Source organism: Acanthochromis polyacanthus, chromosome 19 (genome assembly GCF_021347895.1).
Source record: "Acanthochromis polyacanthus isolate Apoly-LR-REF ecotype Palm Island chromosome 19, KAUST_Apoly_ChrSc, whole genome shotgun sequence".
In the NCBI taxonomy this organism is placed as follows: domain Eukaryota; kingdom Metazoa; phylum Chordata; class Actinopteri; family Pomacentridae; genus Acanthochromis; species Acanthochromis polyacanthus.
Window position 1 is genome coordinate 3,762,003 of NC_067131.1, and position 17,805 is coordinate 3,779,807.

Genomic DNA, 17,805 nt, shown 5'->3' on the forward strand with positions numbered 1-17,805 from the left:
ACACAATGTGGCAAACACAAGCTAAAATTAATGAGAATGGATAAAGGAAAGCGTGCTGTGACTGACTATGAAGGCAGGTCTGGCTGCTTTTTAACCAAGTTCTGGAGGTTACAGGCGAAGGAAAATGTGCCCAAAAACCTTCAAGAAACAAAAAAAAGGAAGAAAGAAAACCTCATTACCTGTCTCTTTAGCTTTCTCTCCTTCTGGCTCCCAAAGTATGTGAGGATTTTAAAGCCTGGACACCAGCGCTTCAGCTCCATCTCCCAGTTTAACATCACACTGGTGGGAACGATGATGAGGTGAGGGCCCCAGTTACCTGAACACAACAGACCAATTCACCAGCACGTAAACATAAAAAGGATGTTTTATAGCTGTAAAATAATATTAAAAAGCACTCTAAAGCATGTGAAGCATGGGAGCAGAGAGTATTTTAACACCAGGAGACACAATAAATTAGAAAATTTCCGTAGACCACACACCCCCAGTCTGCGTTTCTCCCCAAGGAAATTTTAAGTTAATTTCCTGGATCCGTTTTTTTGGTAGAAATGTCTTTCGTTTTGGGGCACCACAGGAACAAAATATAATGGAATATGATTCAGTAAGGCTCTCGGGCATTCTGCATTGCTTTCAAATATTTATACTCCTGTAGATCAACTTCTTTCACTTGCTTTTTTCATGCTTTTATTGGAGGAGCAAATGCATGAGTTCTAAACATGCCCTCCACATGAAACGCACATCTATACTATGAACTGCAATGAGCTACTCCACTATAGTATTGTATGAAAACTAAGCACTAACGGGATGTTGAGCGAGTGCGTTACCTTTTTCACAGGCGAGGTGAGCCAGCAGAGCGATGGTCTGGATGGTTTTGCCCAGACCCATTTCATCAGCCAGGATGCCGTTCAGCTTTTTCTCATACATGGTGACCAACCAGTCGAGTCCGATGTGCTGGTACTCTCGCAATGTGCCGTGAAGCAGGAATGGGATGGGGGTTTTGACCTTTAGTTGGAAAACAAATTAGAAAATTATGGTCCAGAACTGCAAAAAGGTTTAGAAACTGATACTAGGAGCTTTTAATAAAGTAGTTTAACCCTTCAAATGCGGGTTTCGCAGGTATTTTGGCTTTTCAAAATTGGTAAAATTGCACCACTTATCAGAGAAAGAAACTATAAAAACTGAAAGAATGGTTTAACTTTCTGACCATCCTTGAAATGTTCCTCTGTTGCATGCAGTTTGGTGTGGAAAATTAACTGAATTTCAGCTTAAAATCGTGACATTTTCATTTAAAAAAAAATCCCTTTATTCTGCATGTTAAATTCAAAGATTGACCAAAAAGACCACTTGCTCTAACCAGATTCTGTAAAAGAAAAATCTGAGTTCTTTGATGCAACTAAGAAGATATGAATGAATCGAACTGTGATCAACAGACAACAGACAGAGGTTCAAGGACTTTACGGCTGAGCTGCACACCGTCTTTACAAAAAGCAGAAAGAATAGAAGCAAATTAAAAATCTAAGTAGTAAGATGTATATAGTATGTCAAACCACCTTTTCATTTTCCAGTACTGGTAACACCTATTGGCACTTGCATCCATCTTTGTAAAATAAATAAACAAATTCAACTTCTGTTATGAATTATGGCATTATAATACTTTTGAGTTCTCTCTACTTCAAGTTATGGTTGCGCTCTTTCCATAGAGGTGCAGGACTTTAGCCTAGCCGCGCTAGACAACCCACGGCAACGAATTTAATTCTCTGCCAGGGTGGGTCTAGTTACCCTCCATAAGGCTCGAGGTTGGATTCTCCTAAAACTGGCCGGACCAATCACCATGAAGTGTAGAGTCAGAAGGCGGGCGTAACTAAGTGACGACAGAGGCGCGACGATTCTGACAGAAACAACCGGCGCACAATAAACAGTTATCTTTGGACTCGGCTTTGGCCACAGCCCTTAAAGATTTGAAGCTAAAATTCAACTTGAAAGATAAACAAAGGACGGCACTGAAGTGTTTCATTGAGAAGAAAGACGTATTTGGACTTATGCCGACGGGATATGGCAAATCCTTAATATACCAGTTGGCTCCGCTGGTTGGGAAGCTAATGGGACTTAGCCACAATCCGCCGGCGCTCAAGGAACTACGTCAGCCTATTCGTTGCGCTGACTGGTTGTATACCTACCCAATAGCTGCAGAGTGATTTGAAAGACAACCTTTTAGCCCGCCTCCCTGTCGAGCGGCCCTAGACCCTTGTGCCTTCAGAAACATGGGTATAGCGCGGCTAGGCTAGCAGGACTTTGTATTGCAGTTAAAAATGAGCCCACAGGAGCAAAAAAAAAAAACAAAAAAAAAAACCAGGAACTGCTTTAAGTTGAAAGGGTAAGTTTATAAAATGCTAAAAATACTGCTCTTAGTATTCCAGACTGACCTTTGTCGTAGCCAAAGTGTAGCCTTTAGGCTGCAGGCTCTCTGCAGTAGCAGCAATGTGGCTGATCTCCTTCTTTGGCCGTGAACTGGTGGAAGGTGGGCTGTTATCTCCCTCCTTTAGCAACACCTCCATCCCTTCATCTCCACAGTCATCGTCTTCTTCTTCCTCGCTCTCCTCTTCCTCCTTCTCACTCTCATCCTCTTCGGCGCTGTCTCCTGCCGAATCTGAAAGATCACACGAGGCACAACGACTTCACAAAGAGCAGCAAAAGAGGAAGGAGGAAATATTCCCCACAGTTTTCACACCTTCGGCTCGTCAGAGTGGGAGCAGATAAACAATTCAGCCACCGGTTGCCTATGAGCGGGTTAATACCTGAGGACGAAGTGTTGCTTTCCACATCGCTCTCATCTTCCTCGGTCTCCACCTCGTCGTCCCCAGACTCCTCCGAATCAGAGCTCGCTTTAGAGCCGGAAGCAGACGGGGCCTCAAAGTCTGAGGCGTAAGCTCCTTTGTACTTCTCCAGCAGCTCCTCAATACTCATATCGCCTGGAAGGTTAGCAGAGACATGCGAGAGATCAGGTTTGCTGCTTCCGTTTCTCCAGAACTGAATGAAAACATCATTCACATGTGCACAGTTAATAGTTACATTCAGGCGATTCAATTCAGCGACAACAGTGCAGCTGTGCAGAAACAACACCTCAACGTGTCAAGAGTCTTTTCCCCATAAGCTAAATTCTCTTCACATAAAAGAAGCTCTTGATTCTTCAAAGCAACATAAACATTAACAAGAGTCTTTTGATAATATACAAGAAAACAGAGGGAAAAAAAAGCACGTACCCTCTTTGGCTAAGTCATCGAGCTCCACTGCATGATCTACGTTTCCCTCCACTTTCTCCTGGGCAGCGATGGTCTCCTCCTCATCCTCGGCTGAAAACAGACAGAAATAAATCATTTAGAGATACATGCAGGAAAAGATTTAATTTCAGAGCATTCAAAGGAAATATCGGTGGGATTTTGTTCGTGAATATTCAGGAGTTAGAGTGTACCAAAAGTTCTTGTTTTTTTTCTTACCATCCTCTTCATTGGCAGTGAATTCCCCATCTTCCTCTTCCTCCCCCGCCGATGAAGATGTTTCATCAGAGCATTCTTCGTCTGAGCCCGATTCCTACGTAATCCAATGATTCAGTGATTACAAACATCTGTGTAAACACGCTCATACAAATGCAGCATTGCATTACATTTACAGTGTACTGATAAGTTTCTTGAGCTTCACATATGTTTTGTATTTTCATAACAACTGCAAACTCTGCTTTTAGTCACGTATGATCATTGCTGTTATGAGTTGTAAACAGAATAAGAAAGTTTAACAAGTATAGAGTTGAATTGCATCATCGAAACGAATTCTTTTAACCCTTTAAGCTTCAGTCAATTCCAGCCGTTTTCAGTACAAAAAAATCGCTAATATTCTATTTTTAAATAAAAAAATTACGAAAAATACGGGGAATATTGGACGTGCATCGGGAGGTGCATTTCCTTGAAAACGACTGATTCGGGGATTTTATACGACTTCAGGACATGTTTTGGACAAAATAGTTTACTGGCTTGTGTTGTCTGGATGTAAAAGGTTGGATTATGGCCGTTTTTTGTGGAATCTTTTTTTTTGTGTGTAATAATAAACCCGGAAATGTGAGTCGCGCTGTGTGCGTTGAAGCCGTGTATAGAGAACGGATGGATGAATATTTGTTTTTGTCGGACAAATGTGTTTTTCTCACCCGCTGTGGTAATCGCATCTGAAAGTGGTTTATACCGGCGGATTCATGAGAATGTAAGCTTTCCATCGGCGTATAGTGTTTGTATAATCGCGTTTGCACCCGTCGGACATTCTTGAAATTCCTATGCAAATTAGTAGGTGTACCGCCGGCGGTACACTGAAGCTTAAAGGGTTAAAGTGAAAATGAAGGTGAAAGCATCTTATGGTGTGTTGGTTCAGCGTGGTAAATCCTGAATCTAATCCTGAAAGAACAACTCAAGGGTGAAACCAAGAGTCTTTCCTACAAGGACTTGAAGTAGAGCACACGTAAAATCTATTGAAAACTCACAGTGATAATTTTAATATTCACTTTTGCTTTCACAATTAATGTGTTTACACCAGAGGCTTATTTAAATGTAGCTCCATAGGGGGCTGCAGAGGAAGGAAAACATAGTGCTTGAGATGAAAGGGACAGGTGCACGCAGGTGTTCAGGAAGTTAGCTTTTTGTAATTTGTCTCACTGCTACTTCTTCCGTCTCAACACAGTCAACAGATGTAGCTGCAGCAGTGGCTGAGGTGCACAGCTTGCTACACCGTTTGCCAAAAACAAAAAAACTTTTAGAGTCATAAGTTAGCCATAGCTGAAGGAAACATCATTCCAGAGGATGTTTATCTGCATACGTTCTGACATTAATCCAATCTAAAACATGCTTTATTACGTCCTTATACTTGCTTTAAATTAACCTTGCTCTTTCCTAATCTTTCAGTCTCTAACATCCTCCTAATGTTCCTTAAGTGTCCATAAAAGTGACAGTGAGGCTCCCTTTTGTTTTTATACTCCGAAACTGCAAAACAGATTTCAGAACGACAACATCTCTCAATATTTTTAACAGAAAACTGAAACCATAGCTTTTAAATTCTAATCTTTGTTTTCTTAAAACCATTTCCTATCCCTGGCATTTATGGCATTTCACTGACAGCATATTGTTGTTCTTAGGGTTTAGTTTTGCCATTTTAAGCGCTCTGGGGTGCATGTTTTTATGAAAGGCACGATATGAAAGAAGTTCAAACTGTTCATAAATCTGCTGATAAATTGAAGCAAAAAGATTCTCTTTCAAACTCCAGGACTTGGTGTAGAATCGCCACATTTTTAACCCTTTAAGCTTCAGTCAATTCCAGCCGTTTTCAGTACAAAAAATCGCTAATATTCTATTTTTAAATAAAAAAATTACGAAAAATACGGGGAATATTGGACGGGCATCACGAGGTGCATTTCCTTGAAAATGACCGATTCGGGGATTTTATACGACTTCAGGACATGTTTTGGACAAAACAGTGTACTGGCTTGTGTCGTCTGGATGTAAAAGGTTGGATTATGGCCGTTTTTTGTGGAATCTTTTTTTCTGTGTGTAGTAATGAACCCAGAAATGTGAGTCGCGCTGTGTGCGTTGAAGCCGTGTATAGAGAACGGATGGATGAATATTTGTTTTTGTCGGACAAATGTGTTTTTCTCACCCGCTGTGGTAATCACATCTGAAAGTGGTTTATACCGGCGGATTCATGAGAATCTAAGCTTTCCATCGGCGTATAGTGTTTGTATAATCGTGTTTGCAGCCGTCGGACATTCTTGAAATTCCTATGCAAATTAGTAGGTGTACCGCCGGCGGTACACCTACGACGCACTGAAGCGTAAAGGGTTAAGTGTCCGATAGTATAAATCTAATTCTCCTTGCTTTTGCAAAATTATGCTTTTTTTATTAAGCCATCTTGTGTCACTAGTAAACATTTAACATATATTTGATTTTGATTGAATTATCCCATAACTTGAAATATTATTATTTTAATAATAATGTATAAATATAATATATAATAATTTAGATTCTAATTGTTTAGCTATACATACATATATAATAAACATAATATATTGTATTTTTGTTGAATATTTAAATATAATATACTGTGTAAAACTATGAATCACCTGCACAATAATTATGAACTGCTATGGTTGGAGAACCACTGTTAACTTTTGTCTTGCACTGTTTGTGGAGGTGGTGTGAAGGGGGTACCTGGAGCTTGTCTGTCTTGTGAATGTGTGTGTAAGTCTACGTCTGTGTTACAAGTTATTGTATATATTGTAACTGCTGAATGAGTACATTCTCTCCATATATGTATTAGTATCATAGTTGCTTTTGTTCTGTATTGTTTTTTTCTTTGTTTGTGAACCCTCTCGAAAACGAGATGCTACATCTCAAGGGGCTTTCCACTAACTAATGAAACGAATGTACGAATGCAACCTGGAACTGCTAACAGCTCCACTTTTAATGATGCCAATTTCCCAAAAAATGTGTACAAAATAATATAGCTCATAGATTTAGCTCACTGCATCCCGTCTCCATTTTGTCTAAAGGGGCCCAAAGTGATATTTAAAATGTCGAGTTAGAAAATAGGACTAAACTAGAAACATACTGTATGCAGCCAATGCAACCATATGTAAACGCTTTTATCAGAGTTTAGTGTGACGTGACACAGGCTTTGCTTTTGTTCTGCTTTTTGGAAAACAATCCCACAACTAGTCTGGTATATGCAGCTACCTGTGGCAGCTTGAGGGTGCTGAGCAGTTGGTCCAGCGGCAGCATGCCCTCCTCCTTCAGCAGTTCAATCTCCCTCCGATGGCTCTCAGCATCATTGCCCTCCTGCTGCTCCTCCACCTCGATGGTCTCCTCGTCGTCCTCCTCCTCACACGGAGGCTCGAAGTCTCTGTCTGCATCGAGATGAGAGATTTTGCTCTGAGAAAGACCAGTCTCCCGACTGCACTGACCAAAAAACAAGCTGAACACCTCTTGAATCTCAAAACAACAGATGTATTTAGTGTCTCACTTTTTTAATTGATTGGACTCATTTACACACACAAAACACTCAACTCTGCAAGGTTTCAGCTGCAGGTTTTTAAAGCCAAGAAACTGCTTTAGTAAGCCATCTGGTTGGAGAATTTTTAGTGAAAATTTAAGTTTTGCTCTCAGTGATGTGAGTTTCTTGATGGCTGAGGAGGCTGCATTTGCACTTCAGCACCACAAAAGGGAGCCGGGTGAAAAAAATGACGGTGGGACAAGGCTACTGGTGCAGAGAACAGAGCCACTGCCATGTCTGTTCCTCCTCTGACTGAGCGAGCAAAGTTCACCTTCATATTTTAGGAATCAACTGCCGCTGCTGTCATGGGCAGCGGACCCGTCGAACAGGTTTGACGAGTCTCGGGTCTGGCGGTTGCCAAGCAGCACTAGGTACAGAACCCTGGACCTGTTGCACCAGAAAGTGATTTACTGGTCGGAGAAATATCGGACTCATCGTCTCGGTGAGTCAAAGTGCATTTGAGGCAGTCAGGTAGTCGGTGAGAACGTTCGCAGAAATATGAGAACACGGTGGATTCTCTCAAAGATTCAGTGACCTTGACAGTTCTGAACAGCCTTTTGTCTCTACGAAACATTTTACCTCTGTGGGCGATTCAGTCCTCGGTGTGTAGCTATGACAACGTCTCTGTCTGAACCAATGAATCAGCTCTGAAAGCAGTTATGTAGCACGGCGACAGAGCTGCTTTCACAGCTATCTGTAAGAGGCAGCTTTTATTTAGGTAAAAACTTCTCACCATCCTCATCCACGGGAGGCGGCGCAGATTTCTGTGGAGTCAGGACGGTTTCAGCAGGCCTGGTGGGAGCGAGAGACTTGCTGAGGAGGTCCGAGTATTTCTCTGTCTGGCCGACAATGAAGTCCAGCTGCAGGTCCAAAGCCTTCTTCCGCTTTTCCTCCAGTCTGGACTGCTGCTTGTACTGCACCACCTTTAAGGACGCAAAAACAGGACGGCAAGACTCAATAGAAATGTTGACTCCACATATATGTTACAGCACCTGTTGACTCACTATATGTGCATTTCACTGTCTGAGAAGCGGATTTTATTTTTGTCACAAATCCAACCAAACACAGACGATGATCTCCTCATATTCCACAGCTGAACACTGAACCAGAATGTTTTGTTTGCTCGGTTTTTGTGAATCATCTGCACCTTCTCAACGCTGCTCCAGAAGGCCCGGACTTCCTTTGCGATGGAGGAGGCGACTCTTCTGATCTTAGCGTGTTCATCTCTCTTGGCTTTTTCTTCCTTTTGCCTCAGGTCCTCGTGGTGTCGCATCACCATTCGTACCACCTGACGACACATCAACAGAGCATGTCTGGAGCATATCTTTTATAGGTACAAAACACACATTTTCCTCTGTTTAGGCAGCATTTACACCCCCTGTCAAAAGTTTTAGGACACTTTCTCATTCAAATAAAGTAGAACCTGTCCCACAACTTTTGACAGGGGGTGTATTTCATCATATGGATGTGATCAGGGCAGGACTCTGATCATACATGTAAAGTTTCAGGCAGATTGGAGCATGTTCAGGACATTTACACAGCATTTGAAATTTCATGGCAAAGGATCAAAATTCCAGAGGCCGCCACGGACACACCCTTTGACTTTGAATGAAGATTTTAATAGCTTTGGATCATTAAGGCCTCCTGTATGTACTGGCCGAATTTGAGGTGAATTGCAGTTTCCCCCTAGGAGGAGTTCGCTCTAGAAAAAAAAGAAAAATGGGCAAAATCTGGCATTTCAAAATAGCTCACTTCCTGTTGGGTTTGGAATGTGGCTGTCACTGACTTTTTTGTTCAGCCTGATGTGCTGCATATGTGTACCAAATTTGGTAGATACACCCCCTGTCAAAAGTTGTAGGACAGGTTCTACTTTATTTGAATGAGAACGTGTCCTAAAACTTTTGACAGGGGGTGTATGTGTAAAACTTCATACTATTAAAGCAAACGTCTGCGATAATCATCACGTCCTACCTTTCTCGCCACCCCTCTCTTCCACCGCCTCTCTTGAGCAAAGTCAGCAGAGAGCCACTGCATCTCCTCACAAAGGTAATCCCAGTGAACTTTGGGTCGCGGCGGCTCCGTCAGGCGGGTGAGACGCTTCATTGACCAGAATCCCTCTCGCTTCAGCGCCTGGGTTCGATGCTCAATGTCTGCTTCCTACAGGACACAGCGGTCAAACCGGTCAGTAAATCCTTTCTCTGAAACGGTGAAGTGCGAGTGAGTGAAAAATACAAAACTCTGAATCAATTCGCAAACGGCAGACATTGATTTCTGGAATAATGCAACACCGCGCTGGTGGTGAGACAAAAAAACTCAACTACGGGTGCTGCATGGCTGCTTCTTTGTCATTCATCTCCGAGAAAGGCTGAGCACATTTCGGATATAATTACTTAATCTTTGCAGGAGGAGGGTGAAGTATTTTGTGATTATTTCGTACCTCATCACTCAAAGAGCAGCATACTTCATCACTAACAAACAAAACCAGCTGCAGCACTTCAAACAACTCTCATCACCTGGGGAAAAACAACAGTTTAATTTTAGGGGGCTTATGCTCATACAACGTTTTTTGATAACAAAAGCTGTCCCGAGTGTTCCTGTTGTGCAAAGAGGCAGTTCTCCACCGGTGTCACATTGTTGTTTCATTGTTTTCATACAGACAGAGGACTTCCAAATGAACGCAGCTTGTTTTTCCAATACTAAAACCAGATACTCATGCTATTCTCAGCAACCTTCAACAACACCACTTAGCTAAACTGTCAGTTGTGTTTCATAACTATATGCCGCCCCTTTCCTGAGACCCCCTTCGATTCCCACCCTGTAATGCAGGTAAAAAGAGAGAGCGGCAGCGGTGAGTGTCTTCACCACTTGAACATGACAGTTTTGATTCAGGGCAGAGCTCTACACGGCTCTTCAGCGTAATCCAGCAATCAGGGAAAGTGAAATGTAACAGTCAAAAAGACTTGAGGGAAGTCTATAAAACAGCGGGTTGGGAGTGGAGCGTCTTTGCACCAATTCTGTCATCATCCTCACTGGTTGTCGCACACTGACCTTTTTGAATTACTTCACAAAAAACTGACTGTAGACTGTAGGACTGGGCGATAAATCGAATTAATTTGCCTTTTTAAAACCTGACGATTTGAAAATTTGCCAAATCATAAAATCGAGGTGAGCTTAAATATATAACAATACAGATTCTTCTTCTGCCTTTCACGACTTGTGCACTGGCGTTTGCTTCCGCCTCTCATCTCCTTCCACCAAAACACTCACACCCCCGTCATGGCGGACAGAACAGCAGACGAAGAGTTGGGGGGCCTCATGCTACATCGATTATATGGAAGTGGTTCGGCTTTGACAAGACTGACACAGAGCAAACTACAGTCATGTGCAAAGTTTGCAAAAGTACCGTGAAAACGAAGAGTAGCAGCACGACTAACCTCTTTCAGCACCTCTGGCAGAGGCATCCTAAAGAATGGGAAGAGTGCTGCAGCTACAGGATGGCTAGCACTAGCCATAGCAACCAGACCGCAAAGAAACAACAAAAATCTATTAAAATCGTAATCATACAAGATGACTAAATAAAAAAATCGAGATTTTATTTTTTGACCGTATCACCCAGCCCTAATGTAGACTGACAGCCGATTAAGAAAACTGGTCCTAAGTTGCATCTAATTAACCCTTTGATGCACAACATGGGACTAAAGTGGCCCATATTCAATACAAAACGAGTACCTATTGACCCATGTGTACATCAAACGTTTAAGAAACGAGCATCTCAAACATACATGTGTTTTTAAGGAAGGTGCATCATCTCTCATGGGTTCCGGTTGTTTACATTCACTGTGTAATATTTAGCAAATTCAGAGCGATTAGTTTCGTAGGCCTGTAGAAAACCAGAGAAAACATTGGTCACCTGAAATCACACCTACTCTTCCACCAATCGATTGGCCATAGAGAAAAAAATCTGCACGTTATCGCTACATTAACGAAATGGGCCACAGCGTACTGAGTGCACTCTACCTGCTCGCCTTATTTGCTTAAATGAATTATAAATGAATATAAAAAGCTACTATTTGCAGCATATTAAATCAAGTGAACCAGGTTATTTTATACTGAAATTATGAGAACAGACTCTGAGCAGAGCAGCTGCACAAATTCATACGACTTCTGGAAACAGAACTTCATCATCTGGTGATCCAGGACAAGAACTAGTGAGAGATGTCACATCACCTACTAACAAAGACGAGTTAGCTGCTGTTTCTAGATGATCTGACATGTTGCTTGTTGAGCTGTGATGTACAACTGCTGGTTTCACAGTTTACACTCGACTTTTTGACCATCAGTTCGAACCAAGTGCAGCCGCACAGACAACTTCTTTGCCACAGTGCCAGTTAGTTTTCCAGTAAACGTTCAGAAAACATTAAATAAGCCAAACTAAACAGCCTCCATTAGGTTGGGCCACTTCAAAGTTGTGAAAACGTGGGGGTGTTCATAGGTAGTCTGTTCTTCCTGCTACCAAAAATAAGGTATGAATCCTGCACACTGTTTTCTTCTTATGAAACGAACAAAAGCAGTTGTCCGACCAATGAGAATCTGCTTGGATAAGAGCATATTCACCAACTAATCAACCATACAGCCACCTGACCTAGAGACCACAGCGCTATTGTTTATACTGATGTCTTTTCATGGTCCTAGAGTAAAGCATCAGACTTGAATGTGCAGATGATTTCAGCAGTTTGAGCATGTAGTGAAAAACTGTAATTAAACAATGCACATTTTCCAAATCAACACAGTCTCACTGCAAGTGTTTCATGGCTCAAAGAACAACCTGTAGGTTTACTAAAGATGTCTAAACATCTAAGATCAGGCAGCACCACTGCTATCAAACTAAAAGAACGTTTCATACATCTTTCTCACATGCAACACAGGCAACTGTACGACCAGTGACAACTTGTTTGGATAAGGGCACAGCGCAATTGTTTGTTGTTTACTATTTACCTTTCATACTCTTGGAGTAGCCAAACAAAGCATAAGACTTGAGACAAAATGTGCAGTCGCTTTTAGCAGTTTGAAGATGTAGTGAAAGACTATAAGTGAATCATTTTGGGGCACATAAAACAACCTGTAGGTTTACTAAAGATGTCTAAACATCTAAGATCAGGCAGCTCCACTACTATCAAACTAAAGGAACAATGTTTCATGCATCTTTCTCACATGCAACACAGGCAATTGTACGACCAATGACAACTTGATTGGATATCGTTTGTTGTTTATTAATTACTTTTCATACTTCTAGAGTAGCCTATTTAAAGCATAAGACTTGAGGCAAAAAATCTCTGAATGCACAGATGCTTTTAGTAGTTTGAGGATGTAGCAAAGGACTATAACCGAATCATTTCAGGGCACATAAAACAACCTGTAGTTGTACTAAAGACGTCGAAGCGTCAGTAGTGATTCTAAGATGAAGCAGCTCCACTACTATCAAACTAAAAGAACAATGTTTCGTACATCTTAAAGCTCACTCACATGCTTTGCCAGCTCTGCCATGTCAGTGTGACGCTCTCCTCGGGGCCGCTGGGTGGTGGCCTGGTCTGGTGGGGAAGAGGAGGAACTGTAGCCTCCGACAGAGGAAGGGGAAACAAACTTTCCATGCGGACCACGCAGAGGTGAGGACCTCTCCCGTCGTGTTGTGGACCAGTCAGCGGTGGGCGAGGGACTGGGGTGGCAGGAGGACGTGGAGGGCGAGACGGGTGATGAATTCACGGTGACTCTGTCTGCTATCCACTGGCGTACCTAACGGCCAAGGGAAAAAGACGAGCAGGGAATTATTTAAAATAAAATAAACTGATGAAGGTGAAAGATTAGAATTTAATAAGATAAAAGCCACATGCATGAATTGGGTTAGAGCGAGAGTTTAAGAAGAAAAAGCAGATGTGTTCCAGAATTACAAACTGGCCATGAGTGAATTTCTGTCAGCCTTTTGCTCATGCACTCAGAACAGCTGAAGTCAAAGGAATGCCTCCTTGAGTTTAAGTTCTCCACCTAATTAACAGTGACAGTGTCTGGCTAGGATGTGCTCATGAATGTCCTGCTACAGTAAGCCTATCTGGGTGTCTGACAACCACCACTTACCTTCAGGAACAGTGCCTTTCTGTCTGTCCTGCTCTGTCCATGCTGGAAAACACACATGGCTTAGCATGCGGCCAACTTAAAAGAAATAAATCACTACATAGCAAAAAAAACACTGTTCACACGAGGTACATTAAGATGGACTTCATGCAGAGTGACGACAGTAGAAACATGCCGGTGTACCTGATCACGGTGTGTTAATTAGTTCTGCTTTTGTTTTTAGCTACGGTGAAAAATTAATGATACTCTCCAGGTGCAGCGTTGACTTAAAGACGATTACGTCAACAGTACATCTACACAGTGCGGCACATAAATGTTGTGTTTTCAGAAAAGTAAAACAACCTGTGCACTGGTGAACTCTCACTGCACGTACGCTTCAGTTTCATCCAATATATCACTCAGATAACAAAGCAAAAACAGCAATAACCACAATTTATCATCATCTTAATCATATTGTAGCTGTTAATAAGACGCCCATGAACATTTTCACTTCAGCTACGCCCTCTTTTAGTGGAGTCTGACATAATTCCTTTACCTTCAAGGACAAAGTCTTCAGTATTATGAAGCTCACGGCCTCGATCCCACAATCCTGTCAAAACTCTTTTTCATCTCTTTACCCCACTCTGTAGCTTTCTCAGTCTTTGATAAGACGATTTATTAAAGTGATCGTTAATAAAAAATACCTTGTGTGATGAGCTGGGGGTGGTCATGTCACTTTTGTCAGGCTCTTCATCACTGCCTTCCTCTGGACTGCTAACCTGTCCTGAAGTGGCCTCCTGAGCCTCGGTTTCTCCCGCCGGTTCGTCCTGCTCCATGTCCTCGCTCTCCTCCTCCACATACATGGAGTCAGGCTGGCTAACATGTTCCTGGGGACCGGTGGAAGTCGTGGCTGTTTGCTCCGTTTCCGCTGCCGTCGCTGTGTCAAGGGCGCGAGGCGTAGCGAGTCGGGGGGCATCGGTAGGCCCGACAACATCTTGAGAATCAGGGTCTGTTTTGGTAACAGTTAAGGCCTCAGATTTGCTTGCTGGAGTTGTGGGGGTGACAGATGCAGCTTGGTCAAGTTGGAGAGAAATGTTGCGGCTCACAGCAGGCTGCTGCACTCTGACAGGAGCTGCTGCCACCGAAGTTTTATTGACAGAGCACTGCGTCTGATCCGTCTGGCTGCTGAGAGCCACAGGAGCACATAAAGAGTCTGCTGCTGAGATAGTTTGGGGAAGGCACTCCTCAGACACGGTGCCAGACCAAGAGCTGTGGGCATTGGCCAATTTGCCGGCCGCATTCTGCTGCTTGGACACCTGTGCCAAAAGGGAGGGTGGGTGTTTCAGGAGAGGAGTTTCTCCCGGTTTGAGAAGGAGCAGCTTTGGATTTATACCAGAGTGAACGGTGCGAAAAGCCTCTGGTTTGGTTTCTGTGGGCACAACAACATTCTGAATGCTCTGTGATGGAGTCTCTGTCCTAGCAGGGGTTTCTTTGGTCCCTTCATGAGAAGAAACACAGACCTTAGGCTTTGTGGCACTTACAACAGTGACTCCTGGGGTCTGATTTAGGGAAGGCCGGTTTTCTACATGAGAAACGTGCACTGCAACAGCAACGGGCGACTGTACCCCCATGTCCTCGCCAGAAACGGTAACCACTGGGGATAAGATAGATAATGAAGCAGCTGTTGCTTCCGTTTCCTGTTTTGGGAGAACTGTCTGAATTATGGCAGAGTCGTTTACCTCTGTTTGGTCTGAGACTGCTGCACTGACCCGTGAACAATGTGTCCCGATTTGTGCACTGGTGTCTGACTGTTCAACAGTGAATGAGTCAGAGGCAACAGCAGCTACTTGAACTAAACAAACCTCACTTGAGTTTGCCACTTCAACAGCTTGGTTAGCATCTAACACCAAATGCTGTTCAACTGCAGCTACTCTTGTGTTTTGTATGGACAAATTATGGGAATTATTGTTGGAGCAAGCCTGTATTTGATTTAGATCGCTTGATGAAGGCAAAGGCTGCTGGGAAATTATGATGGTGCCACTTTCACCGACTGTGTGGATAGCTGTTTCGAGGTCCTCTTTGATAGTGTACTCCTCAGAGTTTTCTAGTAATGCGTTGAATAGGTTCACCTCGTATCCTGGAGAATGAGGCATCTGCGCACTACTACTGGCACAGACAGTTTCCTCTGCAACCTCCTCCACCAGGCCGCAAAACTGGTACACTTCCACAGGTTGCGAGTCTAACTCCATCTCTGCCTGAACACTTTCCTCATACAGCTTTGGTTCCCCAGTAGAGAGCTCAGAGCTCAGTTCGTTAACAATGGCAGCTTCACAGACGCTTCCATCTTCTCGCTGTAGGAGGTAACTCTGATTCAGGTGCATGTTAGACCAGTCCCCACTGATATGAGCCTCCTCTCTGACTACTACTATTTCTTGAGCATTGGCAGTGTGCACAAGCTCGGCAATCAGCGATGTCTGTGTTGTGGGGATTTGATCAGAGGTATGAGATGTTCCTGCTTTAATAACCTCCCCTGACTGCAGCGAGACAACTAGACCTGTGTCAAACAGGGGGGACGCAGTGGAGGGTTTTGAGGAACTCTCCTGTAAGGAGGAGCACTCTGGCAGCATTGTGGTGTCAGACAAGGAGGTGGTCGTGTCAGTTTGTTCTTCCCTCGTACTACTCTCCACCTGCATTTCTTCGAGGGGACTGTGGATCCCCTCGTTACTGCTGGACACTGAGCTTCCTTTTCCAGGAAGTGATTCTCTTGCCTTTGGGGTCTCAAGTATTTCAGCTGAATGAGGTTGTTTTTCTTTGTGAGAAGCGTCAACAAGTGCTTCAACAGGCTCAAAGGTCTCAAATGATCCCAAAGAATTTGTGTTCTGTATTTCTCTGGCATCATTTGAGATCTCCTTGATGAATTTCGGCTGTGTTTTTGACAGGTAAGTTTGTTTAATCTCTCTATTTTCAGCTGAGGATAGATGGAGCGCAGACAGTTTTGAGTCCTGGTGACCGCCTGCCTGCTTCGCAGCACCTGATGGAGGTATATGGCTGCCTTGATTTGCGTGGACAAGTGAACCCCTGTCAGACTGCCCCAGAGCCCCATGTGCTGCGGTGACTTTAAAACCAACACTTGATTGTGGGACCGAGGGAGATGTGACTGTGAAATAGATTTGGGACTGGGGCTGCAGGAGAATATTTCCACCTGTGTGCTCTTTTCCACCAAGTTCCATATTTGTTCCAGTCTCTGGTTTATATTCCAAGGTGATGGCCTGTGTCTCCTTTGTCCCCGTAATAAGCACAAGTCCAGCACCGTCTCTAGGTGGCTGAATCTGGTTCGTCTGAGTATTCGAGTGGCTTTTCTCTTTACCAGTTTGTGACCCGTATTGCAGCTCTTGCACTGTGCTGTCAATCTGTGAGGCGAGAGGAGGACAAAGGGGAGCTGGAAGCCTTTGCATCTCAGTAGAGGAACTACAGTCCTCAATGAGCGATGTTGGCAAGGATCTCGCAACTCCGTCAACTTCGGCAACGCTCTCCTCAGCGAGGACCTCTTCTGAGATGACGTCCTGAGAGTCGCTGCTGACTTGGAGAGTCTCAGGCAAGCTGGTTGGAGGGGCGTTCTCCATGCCGGGGAACGCTGAGCTGCTGTTCTTCGGCAATGGCACAGCGGACGGATTGGTGAACGGAGGGACTGGGCGGGGGGCAGCTGCGACCGGCTGCGGGGCATGCCGAGGTGACTCCCCAGCCACATTCTGTGCAGCCTGGGGGTTGCCACCCAGCACATCCACAGCCGGAGAGGCGTGCTGCCGCACCGCCTCCTCCCCAGAGCTTCCTTCCTCTGTGCTGCCCCGACTACACACTGCACCTGTGGGCGATACAGGTTATTAAGAATGTGTCTGGATGAAGTGGGTTATATGTTGACAGGTGCAGGAAAAAATAACTACTGGAGGTAAGGTAGGCAGTCAAATGTGCTATTTTTTTGTAATTCAAATGCAGGACACTGTATTCTTCTCGTCGTCTACTTGCTGTCCAACTCAGGAACTTACAAAAGATGCAAAGCAATGCGAATTTGTGCAGAAAACAGTGAACTAAAATGCCAAAAGACACTTCATAAGCAAGTTCTAATCAAATGGCGGATATAATATTACAGCCAGATCTAATCGGATGCGTGTAGAAAGCAACAGCTTCTCACCTGTCTGTGGTGTGAGACACAGATCTTCTGTGCTTTCTACTTCCAGGATGCTGAAATTACGGTCCCCTCCACATATTCTGAGGAAGCAAAACACAGAAAGGAACGTTAACTTTATTACTGAGCAATTACATCTCACAATTAAAAACATTAATGAAGCAAGCTATTGTTCTTGCAACACTGCACAAAGACCATGAGGACAATAATTAGTGCTGCAGGGTTTGTAAAAATGAGTGAAAGCTGAAATCATCTTCATTGGCATCCTTAGGTCTGAGCCTAGCACGTAAGGGTTTACCGTTAGCCCAGGATCACGTTTCTTCTTTATATAAATGCGTTATGTCATATTTTATCAAATACTATTCATTCTTTCCAAAGTGCGGGAACAAGTATTTGCTGTTCAAACAGAATGCACATCGTGAAACAACCAAGTATGCACT

General features: G+C 43.6%; 1 protein-coding gene across 4 annotated transcripts in view; it reads right to left on the minus strand.

The window, feature by feature from the left end:
- The window catches only part of srcap (Snf2-related CREBBP activator protein), a 47,813-nt gene that overhangs the window by 27,033 nt on the left and 2,975 nt on the right, over positions 1-17,805 (minus strand). For 2 of the 4 annotated variants that reach the window (XM_051939008.1, XM_022194532.2), the window contains exons 2-15: positions 17,372-17,448; positions 13,887-17,044; positions 13,207-13,248; positions 12,601-12,867; positions 9,049-9,234; positions 8,225-8,365; positions 7,811-8,000; positions 6,762-6,931; positions 3,492-3,585; positions 3,258-3,347; positions 2,793-2,966; positions 2,421-2,644; positions 822-999; positions 180-316 (exon numbers count right to left, since the gene is read on the minus strand). In XM_051939008.1, the coding sequence (XP_051794968.1) occupies positions 180-316; positions 822-999; positions 2,421-2,644; positions 2,793-2,966; positions 3,258-3,347; positions 3,492-3,585; positions 6,762-6,931; positions 7,811-8,000; positions 8,225-8,365; positions 9,049-9,234; positions 12,601-12,867; positions 13,207-13,248; positions 13,887-16,805 (4,812 nt within the window). In that variant the 5' untranslated portion in view covers positions 16,806-17,044; positions 17,372-17,448. Of the gene's footprint in view, positions 1-179; positions 317-821; positions 1,000-2,420; positions 2,645-2,792; positions 2,967-3,257; positions 3,348-3,491; positions 3,586-6,761; positions 6,932-7,810; positions 8,001-8,224; positions 8,366-9,048; positions 9,235-12,600; positions 12,868-13,206; positions 17,045-17,371; positions 17,449-17,805 lie in introns of all 4 variants that reach the window. The other 2 variants (XM_022194533.2, XM_022194534.2) reach the window with 2 other exon arrangements.